The sequence below is a fragment of the Bactrocera neohumeralis genome, chromosome 4, assembly GCF_024586455.1.
Source record: "Bactrocera neohumeralis isolate Rockhampton chromosome 4, APGP_CSIRO_Bneo_wtdbg2-racon-allhic-juicebox.fasta_v2, whole genome shotgun sequence".
Lineage (NCBI taxonomy): Eukaryota > Metazoa > Arthropoda > Insecta > Diptera > Tephritidae > Bactrocera > Bactrocera neohumeralis.
Genome location: NC_065921.1, coordinates 13,026,053 through 13,043,520, shown reverse-complemented (window position 1 = coordinate 13,043,520; position 17,468 = coordinate 13,026,053). Strand labels below are relative to the sequence as shown.

At 33.4% G+C, this 17,468-nt stretch overlaps 2 protein-coding genes across 3 annotated transcripts in view; both read right to left on the bottom strand.

Moving 5' to 3' along the window:
* The window catches only part of LOC126755645 (insulin-like growth factor-binding protein complex acid labile subunit), a 36,989-nt gene extending 36,570 nt beyond the window's left edge, over window positions 1-419 (bottom strand). Inside the window, exon 1 of the mRNA XM_050468361.1 lies at window positions 129-419. The gene's annotated coding sequence lies outside the window, so the exon portion shown is untranslated. The remainder of the gene's footprint in view (window positions 1-128) is intronic.
* A 997-nt stretch (window positions 420-1,416) lies between these two features.
* Window positions 1,417-17,468, bottom strand: part of LOC126755644 (uncharacterized) — a 156,743-nt gene continuing 140,691 nt past the window's right edge. For both annotated transcript variants that reach the window (XM_050468357.1, XM_050468358.1), the window contains 4 exons: window positions 12,213-12,422; window positions 11,851-12,080; window positions 3,891-5,728; window positions 1,417-3,357 (listed from right to left, as the gene is read on the bottom strand). In XM_050468357.1, coding sequence (XP_050324314.1) covers window positions 3,207-3,357; window positions 3,891-5,728; window positions 11,851-12,080; window positions 12,213-12,422 — 2,429 coding nt within the window. In that variant the 3' untranslated portion in view covers window positions 1,417-3,206. The remainder of the gene's footprint in view (window positions 3,358-3,890; window positions 5,729-11,850; window positions 12,081-12,212; window positions 12,423-17,468) is intronic.

Genomic DNA, 17,468 nt, shown 5'->3' with positions numbered 1-17,468 from the left:
AAACTATAGTATTGCTGTTTACAGAAATAATTTAAAATTTTCAACCACCGAGAATTAGCAAACACATTACGAATGATAATTTTCCAAAAAAACGTATAATTTATTTTTAAATTTCACAATTCACTTACCACAAAACAATTTAACTACATTGTGCATTTTGCTCTTGTCGTATGATTTCTGCACCTGTAAATAAAGCGCCAGATCTATGCACCTGGTGTCTTGACTAATAACTTTTTTTATACACACACTTAATATTGATTTTCGTCGAATTTAACACATACATACATTTTGTAAATATTTATTATTTGTACACTTTCTACTAGCACCGATCATTTCGAGACATGTTGCAAAACTTCGCTTTCGTTAATTTCCGAACACTTGCTTTACATGAATGTGCATGCAAAATGCAATTTGATTGAGTAAAACGGCTTCTATTTTATTTATGGATATATATGAATGACACTTTATTTACATTAATTCACATTAATTATAACAAAAATTTAATTATTCTAATTTTAATAAACAACGCGAACTTATTTCGTAATTTTTTGCTGCCACGTGTTTGCGAATTTATTGCACAGACGTACTAAACACGAACCTGCGTTTGCCGATTAACATACATAAATATTCCTTCGTTTTCTCTTAATGGCAGCTATGTTAATACTAACAAATTCTGTTAGCTTACTACATTTATGTATGCTTGCAGATGCAGATGTACTTACTGTTGTAACAGAGCATGTTAATGAACCGCACTTAGTAGCTGTTAATCACATTTTGGTACTTACTGTTGTAACAGAAGAGCATGTTAATGAACTGCACTTTGCAGCTGTTATTTCCATTTTGGTTTGCCAACGAATTAAAACACTTGCATTTTCAATTTTACATTTAAAATTTTTTATTTCTCGTTTTAATAATTTGATTTTTGCAATAAATTGACGAATATCGTATTTTTATTTTACAAATTTGAAATATTATATTCATTTAGTTTTATTTTACAGTGCGCTTAAGAGCTAAAGGAAAACAAATAATTTATAATACTTCCGTATTAAATACATTACATTTTGTTTACTAATGCAAAATTTTAAATAAAATAACTCTTTTAAAAGTTTGTAACTAAATAATTTTCTTTAACTGGTTTAAGTGCTTTTGCTTATTTCTATGTTGTTTTAATTATTGTGTGTTTTTGCTTAAATTATTTGGTGCAATTGTTTGCATAAGTAGCATTTATAATTACATACTTATTTGCATGTATGATTTCTATGTATAGATTTTTGCTTTGGAACTTTGAAGTTTTCAATAGCTGCCTTTTGACTGGCATATTGTTAGTTTTCAGCTGTAAGAATTTTTCTTTTTCTGTGTTTGGAATCTATTTGCTTCAAAATTAACTCATGTATTCCAGTTGTTTATTTATTTTTAGTTTTAGTGGATATACAAGTAGATGTGGAATCTCGGATATTTTCGTTTTTGAATATTTTTCTTCAAAACTATTAACATTTATAAATTAAATTGACATTCCAACCAAGTCTAAGAAAATATTCAAATGTTTGATTTTTTGATGCATTATATACAAGCCAGTTGAAACACACTGCCTAATTATCTTTCAGTGCTTCGTGTTTTTTTTTTTTCAATTTTCAAAACCTCATAAAGTGAAATGGATTTGAAATAATCATTGGTAGTGGAATTGGTTTGAGTATGAGTCTTTTCACATCTTCATATTTTTGACAGTTTGCACTTGGTTTATAACTGAATAAACCAGTTTATGCATTACGTAAATTTTCAAACATCTACTATGTTTCAAAAATGTCTTATTTTATGGTATCAAATACCCAAAACTAATTTTTAAACAAATCATATTAAAACATAACCACAAAATATCTTTTTGTATAACATTATATAAGTAATTTTAAGAATTCAATAAACGATATGTGCATTCATGCATTTAAATAGTTTTTTAAAATTACCAAATACTTTGCTGAATGATTATTCCTAATTGTCTCAGTGACAATGAAATTATTTTTTTTTAATATTTATGTATTCTCTGCAATTATTTTCATATGCATTTATTCAGCTGGTTTTTCAACATAACTTTTTTTTTTAAATGGTTACTATATTAAAAAAATTTCATTACTTATGCTTAGTTTAAAAATAATATTAATTCTTATTTTTTATTTTTTTTTTATTCTTGCATATTTTATATTTGCTATATGCGATTTAGAAATGCCATCTTTGGTTTTCACTATCCTTTAACTATATTTATTAGAATTTTTAATATACAAATTATAGTTTAGTATATCAATAAATCGTACATTAAAGTTACTTGTGAAGTTCTTTTCTAAACTAGATTTAGATCTATTTAAACTGATTTAATTGGAATATATTAGAAAACCGAAACTAATTTTTATTTATGCTAAAATTCTATTTTTACACAAAACATTTGAATATATTTTTTTAATTTCAGTTTTTATTTTAATAAAAATGTCTAGATAAATTATAAATAGTTATTTGTCATTTTAAATGTTTACGATATACATACAAACATTCCTAGAATAATGCAAATAATTTATAAAGGACATGCAATCTTATAGCAAATTTTATTGAGACTTTATTTACACGAAATGAGCTGCTGCGCACATATTGCCTGTGAGAGCAGTGGTTCATAAGAGAAACAGAAACGTAATGATTTTTAATAGCAATAACGGAACTGACTTCGTTCGAAATCTTTACTAAAACGCGTAAGAAATAATAATCAACTGCTGTAAACTATGTATATGTATAGTTTATGGACATTAGGGTCGTCATTAAAATCTGAAAAATATTTTATTCGACAAGTCGAAATTTTGTTTAAAAAAATTTTGTTTACCGAATTAAATTATATTTTATATGATTGAGAATAGAAATTGAAAAATTCTCCAAATTTATGCTTTAGAGACCACCCTAATATACAAACATATATATTTGTATTTACGTTTATCAAACTGCAGCACTAGAAAAATTAAATTCAATACTTCTTTGACTCCATACTTGCATGCCCGCTGCTGGGTATAAATGTTAGCGCAACATTCAGTACCTTTATCACTGGTAATCGTTATTTTGACCTAACAAAACTTTTTGCACAAACCTAATTTAAAGGTGTATAATTTACGTTTTGTTTACATTACTCTCTAGTATTCATCTATCGCATTCGCATACAAGTAAAATTTTACCGTTTAGTCGCGTTCCTCATATTTGCTTACGAATGAGTTCAGGCCTTGCAGTTGAGAGCTGTCATAGAGCGACATCTTTAGGCGTTTGCATTTGGCACGACGATTTTTAAACCAAAACTGTACATTTTTACTTTCCAAGCGGGGGAACTTTTGTCTGTAGGAAAGAGTATAAGAGGAAATTTAATTAGACTATAGAAAGTAAAATTGTAGAAAGCTTCATAGTTTTACTAAATTTAGTTAGCAACACTTATTTAAATATTAAATAAAGTCTAAATATTTATCCGTCCTCGTGCTCAGCAAAGGATTTCTGCCAAAAACTATCAAGTAATTATTTGGATTTTTTTATATTTCATAATTTTCATAAAAATACGTTCAAAATTTTCAAGATATATAAAAAGATCTTGAAAAAGAGTCTGAATTTTTCTTCGGCAAAGGGTTATGGATAGGCTTTTCGCGCTCTGTAGGATATCCCAATTAAAAACTAATAAGTAATTGGCAGGATTTGTGAAAGGTTTCCTAATTTTTTTATGTAATATTGGAGCATGGCATCTCAATTTGATCCGGGAAAATATACCTGTGCTTATGCCCAAACTTTTAATTTAAAATTTAACCTGTTGTCCACTGAACAATCATTAATTTTCCCTTTTCTCAAACAGACAGCATAAATATAACGTTTTTACAACTCACCTATAGGGCATTGTGTTCAAGTCCTCCGTGTACTTCAGTATCAGATTGTGTGATGGATGTGTATTTAATGCGAACCATTGCTCTAACTTCGGCACTTCAGTAACTGGATCGATGAAAGTACGATTCCGTTTGCGCCGCTCCTCGTTCGACATGCTCGACAAATTTAGACCGCTCGGGTTCATTAGCGCATTCGGTGGCATACCGGCAGCAGCTGCTGCAGCAGCGGCATGATGCGCATGCGGATGATTGGCAGCTGCTTGACCAAAGCCCGGTATATAATGGCTCATGTACATGAATGACTGGGAGAACATCGAATTGGGCACCATTGGAAAAGGCAGATCTTTACGTTGTGCCATGGCATTAGCTAAATCTGGTGAGAGCGAACGATATTCATCTAATTGAGAGACATCATTCTCGTTGTCATCGTCATCATCTTCCAAATCGAGATCATCGTCCTCCTCTTTGGGTGAACTTATTTTGGGCGAGGAATGTGCTTGCGGTTGTGTATTAACGGCATCACAGGATTGCTCATTATTATTAATAGTACTATTATTGTTATTGCTACTACTAATGTTGTTGTTATTTAGGTTGTTTGCATTGTTGTTGTTATTGCTATTATTGTTTTCTGTTTCATTTTGCTGCTCGTTAGCGGTGTCCTCATTCGAATTGTCACCGTGTTGGTCATCGGTTTGTGCGTCATTCGGTTTGGTTTGCGCTTGAGCCTCCTCTTCGGTATAACTGCGCGAACATGAGCGTAATGACTGGTTGAGTGAGCCATTTAGCATGGTTTCATCTTTAAACGCCCCTTCGGCACTACAGTTGTCACGACGACTATCGCCCAAGTCCATATTGCCTTCAGCACCTTCGAGCGGCGAATTGCGATTACGTTCGTGCGTGGTGAGCGACAACGGTAATTGTGGTGAACCGGGTCGGCTGTTGTCTTCATCCATGTCATCCGAGTGCTGTGACATTGTGTCTACATCTTCCGATTTCAGGCTCAAAGGACTTTTCAGGTAGTCATGTGACATGGCTAAATTGATATTGCTGCTACTCATTTGCTGACTACCACCGCTGCTGCTCGAGCTTTGACCCAACTGACCGTGCTGATTGAGCATAAAGCCATTCAAGCCGGGATGACCAAGTGCTGCCAAACCGCCACGCATTTCTGCTCGCTTCTGAGCGGCGCGTGCATTTTTAAACCAATATACCACATTATTAACGTCCAGTGGCTTGCGACCACGCCGCGATTCCAAGGCGTTCAACTGCACCACGTAGGTTTGTATTTGCTGACGCGAGGGATGTGGATTCTCCTGAAACCATTTCTGCAATTTTGGCAATTCCATTTCTGGATCGAAACTCGTGCGCATGCGCGTCTTTTGATTTGGATATTGTGAATGTGGATGGTGATGATGATGATGCATGGAGGGATGCATGGCCGGATGTACCAACATATTGGGATGATGCGCTGCAGCCGCCCCCTGCGGACCATGATGTGTCGCATCATTCATGAGCAGTGAATCACGACTGGCATTAAGCCCGGGTATATTACTGCCCGGCATATTGCCCCCACCGCTGGCAGCATGTAAACCAGCCTGTGCAGCTGCAGCAGCGGCAGCGGCTGCGGCAACGGCCGCTGAACCTACGGGGAAGTCCATTTCGTTGGGCACTGATGACGGCGCTGTTAGGAACGGTAACATTTTTGGCGTAATACTAGATTGTGGCGTGAGTTGTTGCGACCACCATTGGTCGAACTTGCGGCGCAGCTCGTCGGAAATTTCGCCGGCGGGAAAGGAATACGGATTCTGGTAAGAAGTTCGGCATATTTGCGAGAGCGTCATCTGTGGGTGAGAGTAGGCAGAAAGGAAATAATATTAATTATTTTTGTGAGAAGATTATTAGGAGGAATATATGGAAATATGGGGAAATATATGCGCTTTAGTGCGTTGCTCTCTTAAAACTGATTTTAAATAAATTATTCGGTGAGTCAAAAACTTAAATTTAAAATCGAAATTCATAAAATTTTTATAATATTTCCAAAAAAAATAATTTTTTGTTAGTCTTTGTTCTAGTTATTTATTGATAGATATAGCAGCTGAAACTGAATATATCATACTATGTATAAAGGTAATAAAGTAAGTTATCTATAATTGCATGGATCTAACTGCTAGTTTTTTCCACTTTAAGTATGTTTACTTTAAAATTAGTGACGCGCTAACTTTATAATGAAATGCTTATTTTTATAAACTGCACTCATTACCCAATGAATCCCATGACTGCTGATGCCCGAAATTTCCCAACTACATATAATCGCCAATGGCTCCATATTTTAGCCCATAAGTACACAATCAGGCCAATAAATATTAGCGTTTGCAATGAATGCACTTGACTAGACCGTTTTTCCAATAACACAAGTTAATGCGCTGCCTAAGCTCAAGCAACAACAATGCAATGTCATTAGCCAACAGACAAGAGTTGAGCGATTGAACACTAGAAAACTATATAGGAGTATACATATATGGAGCATATGTATATGTATGCGATTTCGAGCAAGTGGTAATGCAATCAACCAGCCAACAAAATTCAAACCGTATTAATCCTCAGACTAATAACCGAACTCAACGCAACGTGTGCGTTCGTCTGTACCCAACACTGAACATACACACACATCTGTTGTATGCATGCATGTATGCGTGGTATGGTATAAAGCGCTTTAACACAGCAAACATAAATTTTCCAACCCACTTCTGTCACCTGCTAAGTGTACGCCATAAAAATCACGACACAATATTGTAGGCCTTTCGAGTGCTGTGGGATTCGTTTAGCTCATAAATGGGTTGGCGTGATTGCAAGACGTTAAATCACTTCAAATTTCAAATTGTTATTCATTACGGTGACAGCTCATATCAGCAAATATATTTACACATGTACATACACACATATATACATATGTATGTATATATGTATGTATATATATATTTATATAAAAATGATTACTGCTTGGGCCCAAAGATAATTGGCACTTGGTTTGCACCATACATTTTGACCATCGTTGGTGTATGACGGCGCGTATGACTAGTGGCATTAGCGCTAAGTCAACAAAAAACAATAACATTTAACACAATCGCGCTAGATAGCCTTAACTATGAACAAAATATGATTATTTTTTTGATCGCGAGGTATAGACAAGAACGGCGTTGCTTAAGCTCATAAGATAAAAACAAGCAAAAATAGAATTACAAATACACATACATATACATGCATATGTATACATAGGTAACTGAATGTATATACAAAATGTGCTTTACATAACCCATACTTTGTAAGTAAAGGTTATTGCATTGGGTAATGCCCGGCGCGATATCGGTTACCATTATCAGCTAAAGAAGACACCCTAATCACTTAAGCTGCATTTGGCATTACGTAGAACAGTTTGTGGGTATGCATGTACCTATATATAAGTATATAATTTTTTTATTATATTTTATTTTATTTATTAATATTTTTTGTTGTTTGCCACTGGTTTTAACAGTGGTGATTTTGCTGCTGACGCTTATGCGCAATAAATTGCATGATCGCTTACTTAAGTTATTTTGATTTAGTTGTAGGCTTAACGGTAAAAATATTAATACCTGATAACGCATAAAACCCCCATAAATGCATGCTGTTGCACGATATTTACAACAATGCATGGCAATGTTTAGTTTTGTAATCAAATCAAGCTGCAACAAATCAAAACATGCAAACAAAAGCTTAGATAAATAACTAGATAAACACTCATGTATGTATACCATATACATATGTATATAAAAACCAAAAAACAAAAACGTTAACTACGGTTGCACGAAAGCTACAATACCCTTCACAAATGCAAAAGACCGCTGCCCTGACAAGAACCCATTCCTAATTTCGTCCCCTCAAATTAAACAAATTTGCATACATGTCCTTGATTCCGATCGTTCAGTTTGTATGATAGCTATATGCTAGAGTGCTCCGATATCGCCGATACCGACAAATTAAAAGGTGAATTTTTAATTTATACTTCGCGTGTTTTTCGAATCGGTAATTTTCTTTCTTGTGTAAGTTGGTAGTACTGTTAGTGATATAGTATGCTAAATTTCACGTCAAAATGTTCATTAGTATTTGACATACGCGTCGTTTTGTGAGGCTCTTAAAGTGAATTCTTCGATTTTTGCTATGTCTGAATTTATTGAAGAAAGAAGTGCGATAGTACACCATCTCATACTGCATTGGTTATTCGTGATCATTTCGCCAAATTTTCAACTAATATCGTGCCGCAACCACCACATTCGCCTGATTTACCTTCGTGTAACTTCTGGCTATTGAGCAAATTCACATGACCACTATTGAGGATATAAAAGCTGAATCGAAGAAGACTCTGATGGCCATCATGACGGAGGATTTTTCCAAATGCTAAGATGACTGGAAAATTCGTTGGCATAAGTGTATTGCAGCGAGGGACTACTTTGAAGGATATGAAATGGACAAAATTCACCTTTCAATTTGATCACAATAGTATGTATATTTTAAGAGGCCTCTGACGTTTCCTTAGTCCAGAGTTTGTGGAAAAACTTGGTGAAATTATTGGTATCGATTCATATTTTACGACGAGAATGTTGAACCAGAATTAAGGTTCTGAAGCACACTGCTTTAAATGATATAAAAAATCTCTTGTCGATCATTTCAAACGTTGTATTGAGTCTAATGGAGTATATTTTCAATAAATAATATCCAAATCTACGTATTCGAATGTACACAGTGCCTGCGAACCTTTTGCTAATTATGGAATAACTCGAAAAATATTTATTGGACTTACCTAAATTTTTCAGAGAATATTTTTAATACTTGTAATACTATCAGAAAATGTAAGAAAATATATATTATTGAAAGTTCTACCTATCTTGAGCCCCTTAAGCATTAAACACTAACCACAAACCGGAGTTTAGCAGAGAAAATTTTTTTATTTTATCAGTCATTATCTCCAATATTTTGGTGTTTATCGTGATAAAAATCAATTTCACAATGAATATTTTGCAGAAAGAGTTAGAACAGTTGCACCAAATGTTGCTTGTTTTATACAAGATCAACATTTTGTGCATAAGTCTTTTAAATAAAAAAGCGGAAATGTGCTCAGAATTTCTTAAATCCATAACTACCCTCCCCTCATCCAAAAAATGTCTCAAAATGTAGTCAAGAGTTTCCGAAAAACACCAATTATTGTTCGTCATCAAAATCATTAATAATTTCTTTAGTCAACTGGCCTTTTCAGCTTCAGTTCAATACAATAAGATAATAATATAGAAACAAAAATAGCAACAAATCCAAATTAATGAAATGTACATACAAAAACAAAAGTATTTCACCAAAAAGGTGTATTGCTTTGTTTATCACATGATTAGCACTTCGCTTATTACGTATATACGATACTTTTGATGTAAGCAGTTAATATAAAATAATTAACTTGACTGAAAGGGAAAATACTGATTTATTTATCAATGGCATCGGTACGAAGCAAAACGAGTATTTATAGCAGTACAAATCGAATGTACTGTTATAAATTCACTTGAGCAACGAATTTCACTTGATTTATCATGCGTTAAGCTTGTAATCGCAAATATTTGCCATGAGTCAAATGACAATTTTAGGAAATATTTGTATGAGTCAAATATTTGCCGCATAGATAGATAGATATATGTATGTATAAGAATAGCTGTATAAATAAGATAAGGGTATAGCTTAGCGAAAATTAATTTCCAAGAACGCTATTATTGGGTATTTAGAGGTAATAAACAAGCTAAATTATATTTGAAAACAATTAGAAAAGCTAATTTTCTGTAAAAAACAAAACAAGAAAACACGTTAACTTTGGCTGCATTGAAGTTATAACATAATAATAATATTATATCTTACGGCAACTACATATACATATATATTACATATATGTATGTATTATTAATTCGAGAAAATGGAACGAGCCAACGGTTGGCATTCATTGGAAAATCTTTTGATAATACTTTCTAGCCACGTTGTTTGATATGAACCAACTCTCAAGTCGAATTAAGGGGTTTCATGGGTTTACGGGTTTCAAAAAATCGATTTTTTTTATTACCTTATTGAAATCTACAACACCTCTAAACTATTTTACTAAATTTTCAAGTTGATCCTGGTAATAGTTTCGGAGATACAGCTTTGAGAACTTTTACGCTCGAGGCTAGCTAGGCTAAGTGTGCGAAAATGTGTTTTTGAAGCCGATTGGCAAGATTTCTCGAGAACTACTCAACCGATTTTCATGAAATTTTACACACTTCTTTGATTTTAGATTGTTTTTACCCAAGGAAATCCATGTAAAATATTTTGTATGAAGATCTTTATATAAATTTTGACCGGTCAGGTATCTGAACAATTTTTTAAGTGATTGTACAGCTGCCTTGGAAAATCATCCACTCCAAATTTAGTGAAGAAATCTCGATCAAATCAAATAAAAAAATTTTCCATGCAAGACCATGGTCTTGATCGATCAGTTTGTATGGCACCTATATCCTATAATGTACCGATATCGGCAGTTCTGACAAATAAGCAGCTTCTTGTGGAGAAAAGAACGTGAGTTCACATTGTTATCTCAAAAACTGAGTCACTGATTCGCGTATATACAGATAGACACGCAGAGGGATAGGCAGGCATTGCCAAATCGTTTCAGCTAATAATAGTGACCTTTATAGGGTCTTCCAAAACTTCGTTCCTGCTGCTACGTGGCATACTGGTTAGGTAATAATAATCGACAAAAGTGATTCCGCAGGTTGTGTGAATGCTATTTAACTGAAGTTTTTGTTTTTAATCTTAAAGAAATGCAGCGTAGGTTTATTATAGCATTAAATACATATATTAACTTCACAATATTTTGTTGTTAACCAAAATTGAGGTTAGGTTAACTTTTAATTGGCATATTGTGGGTATTTTATAACTAAAACGTGAAGACTGAGTAATTTTCACTGTCATTTGTAAAAAGTACCATCTAAGCACGGTTAGAGCTCAACATCACTAGGGTTACCTAATCTATCTAGAAGATGAAAGAGTTATTGGGCGCTAATTACATGAGGGTTTCCTTTATGTGAGCAGCGTGGGAAGGCAATGTAACTTTGCGCTCAATGTAAAACGCTACAAATTATGGTTACTTTACAAAATAAATTGATTCAAATGCGGATTAACTTCATATAATATATATCTCTATATACATACCGTTATATACTAAATCAAAGCATGTACATATATATTTATGACTAAGCACAGGATATGGCATAAAGCGCTGAAATTGTTTTTATTGTTTTGGTTTGTAGGGTGGGCGGTTTTCACAGGTACGCAGGCGGGTATACGTTTATACAAAAAGCTTTTAGACAATAAACCGATTAGTGACATAAAATACTTAAATACCCATTTTGTTAGTTTCTTTGTTGGCGATAAACCGATTTTGGCGCACATTTCTTAAGTTCAAAGTGAATATGTGAAGAAATGCTAATTAAAGTTTACAACTACACATTTTGAATTGGTGGTATTGCGGTGTATTACTATTGGTTACTAGAAAATAAGCATTAATAATATGTGCTAGTTGGGTAAATGAGACCACCTAAGTCTAGAATATTACTTTTATGAAAAATTTGGTTTAAAAAATAGTTTTGAGTAAAATTTTTGCTTAAAAAAAAGACTAAGAATATGTTTTGTATTATATAATTATTTAAAAAAAAATATTTTTAAACATTTTTTAATCCTCCTCACAATTGAAAATTTCAAAAATAGTAAATCCCTGAGCTAATATATTGAAAGTATTTATTTAAGTGTGCAAAATAGTATTGAAGTATTTTTAAAATAAAAGGCATAAAAATTAGTTTTATACTTATTTCAAAAGTCAAATTTTATGCCAAGCTACTAAAATACATTGCACACTCACCTCATCAAGCGGACAACCGGTGGAGCGCAATACTGTATGCGATTGCAGAACGAGCAGTTTCAATAATTTATCCTTGATTTCACCGAAAGTTGACGGTTTGGAACGCAAAATGACTATACGAAGTGTAATAACCGAAGTCAACTCGCCGATAATATCACTGACGGGCACAACTGGATTATCGGAGATCATTTCCAAAGGTATGGGTTTCCAGTTCTTTATCATAATAGAACCTAAGCGTACAAAATAATAAAAAAATGGAAATTTATTTATGCAGATACATATGTATGTATGTATGTGTTATATAAGTATACAAAACTAGAATATTCAGACTATGCAAATAACACTAATCAATCCACACTCACCTCTTGCCGTGTTAACCGCCTCCTGTGAGTAGCCCAATCGTTGTAGCGCAGTTTGCACCAATTCCGACCAGGGCGTTGCCGCGGCCATAATCACATAACTGTCTGTCTCGATATTCGTACGCCGCTTCCATGGACTGCGCGAGTCGATGGCGAGCGAGGCTTGCAATGAATGCACCGATTCGACGACACAATGCAACGGTAGCGATTTCGCTGTAAGTAGAAATGGTGAAAGCGTTGTTTTAGTATTAAAGACATTTAAAAAATTTGAAATAAGAGCACAAAAATGAAGAAGTTTTCAGCAAAAAGCGATGTAATTTACTTTTGTAAAAATATACGAGAAAATTTTTGATTGAATAAACAAAAGCTTTCTTACGATATATTGAGCTCATTTGTATACTGATCTTCTTTAGTAGGTAAAAAACACTGATATGTAATCCCAAAGTAAAGTACCTGAGCTCTGACGGCTGACAGTATGGGCAAGAGCTTATACGTTGCTTACAAATATTACATATCTTGTGTATTTTTACGATTATTCTGAAGGTTTCTGCAGAATATATTTCATTTTAGAAAACTTTGGAATAAAATTACCCTTTGACTTAGGTTAAACTTACTAAACTCACTTATTTAAAGTGGGCATGTTATCTGCAAAACTCTCTTTTAATCACTTTGAAAGTATAACTATATGCTTTTGAATTTTTTTTTTGTTCACACGGACGTTTCATGCATCGTACAAACTCACTAAGCGCATAACAAGTTGTAGAGGGGAGTCGACCAATTATTATACAGGGTGTATGCGACTCGTATTATGTTTATGTACATATATATTTTACATATATGTATGTATGTATACGCATATAATATAAAAACAAGCAATAATTATAAAAACAAGTTTTTAATATGAATTTTATTCTTCAGAACTAAAAATGTACTTTGCAAATTATGTTTCAACAACACTTAAAATATTCCAAATATGCCTTAATAAAAAATGTATTTAAAATATCTGCTATATATTGCGTATGTATATTTACAAGGTTGTTGCTATTAACAACCTTCAAAAGAATTTCATTTGACATTTATCAATCAATAGGTGAATAAAAATTTGTCAATTGTAAAATAGTTCAAATGTGAAACGACGCATAAAAATAATATTTATTAGAGAATTACAACACATTACACCGGGATCCCAAAAGTAGTCCCGTCTATATCCCGAAATTTCCGAAATTGAATTTCGTGGTATTCATTTACTTGAATTGATAAACAGTAATGCTTATAAGAGAATTGCAACACATTATGCCGGGACCCCGAAAATAATTTCGAATATTTTCGGCATTTTTCGTATGCCAGGATCTCGAAAGGAGCCCAAATATTCCGAAATTGAATTTTATTCACAGGAATTGATAAAAAATAATTATTATAAGAGAATTGCTACACATTGCATTGCTAAACAATAATGTTCGTGTACAATACATTGCACCGGGATCCCGAAAGTAGTCCCGTATATAATCCCGAATTTTACAACACATTGTGCCAGGATCCCGAAAGTAGTTGTGTATCCCGAATTTTCCAAAACTGAAGCTCGTGGTATTTATTCACTTGAGTTGATAAACAGTAATGCTTATAAGAAAATTGCAACATATTGTGCGGGAGCCCGAATATAATCCCGGATGTAAACGGAATTTTTCGAAATTTAAGTTCGGAGCTTTTATTGAATTGAGTTGATAAGCAGTATTTGAAATGAGAAAAATACATATAATATGTTATGCCGGGATCCTGAAACCCATCCCGGAGGTTTTCGGGATTTTCCGAAATGTAAGTTCAGGGATTTCATTAAATTGAGTTGAGAAGCAGTAATTACTTTGGAGAAATTTATAAAACTTTATGCCGGGATCCCGAAACCCATCCCGGAGGTTTTCGGGATTTTCCAAAATTTAAATTCTGCCTTTTCATTCAATTGATTGGATAAGCGGTAGCTTTAATTGTTGAGTTGCATAAAATATAATCATAAACCTTTAACATTTGCTAAAAAAAATGTCCTATTTTTTAATAAAAAAAAATCTTCGAATAGTATTATAATTATTTGTTAACGTGTTTATATGTCATTTATATGATTCTATTCGTATATATAATATTTAGTTAAAGCGCAAATTTAAATAATTTCTTTACTTTAGGATTTCGATATTATATACATATGTATGTATGTATGTATATACTATATTATTACATATACTATTTCTAACGAATTCCGAATTTTAAACAATTAATATTCAACTCAACGTCTGCGTATACACTATTTATGAAAAAACAATAATTATTAAACTATTAACATTTGCACATACACGAGTACATACGCATTGCTTTGAATTGGTACGCTCCTACCTGTGTTCTTGCAAGCCTGCCATAAGTTTTGAGCCTCTTTGGCATCGTCAATTTTCAAAGCAGCGATCTCTAGCATTTTGTCTACGTATAAGGTAGTTGTTAGGAAGTTTCGAATTATAGCGCAAAAATGCGGCGATGCTCGACATGCCACTGATTAGATTTTTATGTGCTCAATGCTGTGCAATCCTTTGCATTGATTAACTTCATTTAATTTTAACTTTCTTTTTAGTGTTAAAATTATTGTGAAATGTTTTTTGTTGGCGACTCTGCAGTACATGCGAATTATAACAGCTATTCAGTGAGCACATAAATGGCTTGAATGGTTAAAAAACACACGCACAGGCTTAAGCTAAGAAAGGCCAATAAAAATTGCGCACAAAATCGGAAAAATTAAATCAACTGTTAACGGCAGCGAAAATCTTGCGACTAATCTGATTTTGACGGGAGATCGCAAAACAAATACCAAAAGTTTTGGGTTTAGTTACAAATTGAAGCACATATTTACATACGAATATACCTACAAACGTCTAAAAAAAAATTTGTGGAAATTTTTAAATTTTGAAATTAATGCGCAATTTATAATAAAATGCGCAATAATATTTTGTAAAAAATGCGCATGAAAATAATATATGAAATATGAAAAAAAATTCCGATTTATAGATACATATGTACATACATACATATGTTCCAAAAATCTTTCTCAAAATGCGTTTTACTTTTATTATTACAAATTCTCATATTCATAGATGGATTCCGCGTACAAGTAAGCACGGTGTTCTAATGTCACATTGCAAATTATAGAAATAATCAAATTAAATAAATTTGCTATCACAGGCGCAGCCAAAATAATATTACGTTGATTATTACATCACATTTATGCCAAATCGCTTTAGCTTTCCCTAGAGCCCAGTAAAAAATTAATACTCATTTGAGAAGAAAGCATTATGCTTAATGGAATAGCTATCTTTCATATTAGTGCTGCTTAGCTGTAAACGCCCACCCGCCCACATCACCTTAATGACCTTATCAGCGAAACGTTGTTCACGCATAAATAAATCCTGTGACAACTGCTCAGCGCCCACAAGCTAAACAGCAAAAAAGTTATTGTAACAAAAAAATATTACAACAAAAACAATACTACAACAAAAAAACGATATTACAAAAAAAAATATTTCAACAAAAACGATTACAAAAAAAAAGTATAAAAAAAATCAAAAACAGCATCGCTGTGAACTTATCGGCAGCACATTGCCGTTAAAGCCACGTCTCTCCGGCACAAATACAAACGCAGCCAATTGCAACGGCTAACGATAAACCACTGCTAAACCACCCCCTCACAATTGCTTCGTACAATTTTTTTTTATTGACAGCTAGACGCGTGCCGACTTCGTTGCAGTGGCTTAAGTTAAAGACGAGCGTGCGCTTCCGCGAGTGTTTGGGTGTATGCGTGTATACGTGTGTAACTGTGTATTTAAGTATGAATTTCATTTCAAATTGTCTTGAGCTGATACCGAGCCGATGCGATTTACTTTCTCTGGTTTTCAATTATTGCCTGTTGTTGTTGTTGCGGCGTTCTTTGATTTATCTGTCCTTCTGTGGCAACAGCTTCATTATTTTCATATTATTACGTGCTGTGCGCTTGCTTGTCCCTAGTATTAAATCCTCGTGCAGCTGATTGCGGATTGTACTTTGTGTTCCTGTTTAATAAATCCACAGCCACTTAATATCGACTGGTGGCTGTTTGAGGCCGTTAAGGAGCGTGTATTGAATTTGGTGCTTGTTATCTGTTTTTTTGGTTGCTACAAATTGAATAGATGGCATTACAGAACGGTGTTTTTGGAGGGAGTTTGGATTTATCATATTACTTGGAGTAGAATGGGTATGCCAATAGACTATGGGATATGAGTGGTACACTATTTAAGATATGAGTGGATTTATTTTAATATTAATAAATAAATAATTCTATTTTTAAGAAACGCATGTGCTATATCTCTGTCACTAAAAATAAAATAGAAAATCGCTGTCAGATATAATAACCAATATATAACCATTTTATAACCAAAACTCAAAATTTGTTTCAATATGAATGATTTCTATTATAACATTTTTCCATCGCCTGTAAACTTATGAAAAGGGATGTTGCGTTATTCTGGATTTTAGGTGACGATATGTACTACGATATATTGCGAATAAACTGCATGTAAACGATGGACTACAGCTTGCATTATTATCCAAAAATTTGTTTTCTAATACTCTTAAATTTTAATAATTACTGCTGAAATTAATTGTAAACTCAAGACTTAAAGTTCAAAAATATATACATAAATGCTTTCCACAAAAAATAATAATATAATTCTGTAATTGCCTGCAATTATGCACAAAGGAAAAGCTTATATTGAGCTTCAATCCAAAAACTCATGTGTACATACACACATGTACACCGCTCCCGCCACTCACTTGTGATAGCTCATTATGGAAATAATGGTTATTTTTCTTCACTTAAGTCGCGCTAATTCCAGCGCATGCATACGCACGCACACACTTTCACTCTTTTATACGCAAATGCGAAAGCGCTGACCGTTCATCCAAACGCACTTTTGCCAACGAACAACAAATAAGGACATAATCCATTGCGCCGTCAATTCAATCGGCCATATTCTCCTTGCTTTGTATGTTTGGTATGTGTGTATGTATATTGTGCTCGCGGCATCGACCAAAAAATCGCAAACCCATTTTGCCTATGAGCGTTTCAAACATACTTACATGTACATATATGTACATATGTGCGTTATTCTTCCGAAACGTGGAAATGCGTACGCATATTCACGCGTGTACTGCGTAGCCGCTGAGTGGCTGCGTGAAATCCGCTTTTGTTTTAAC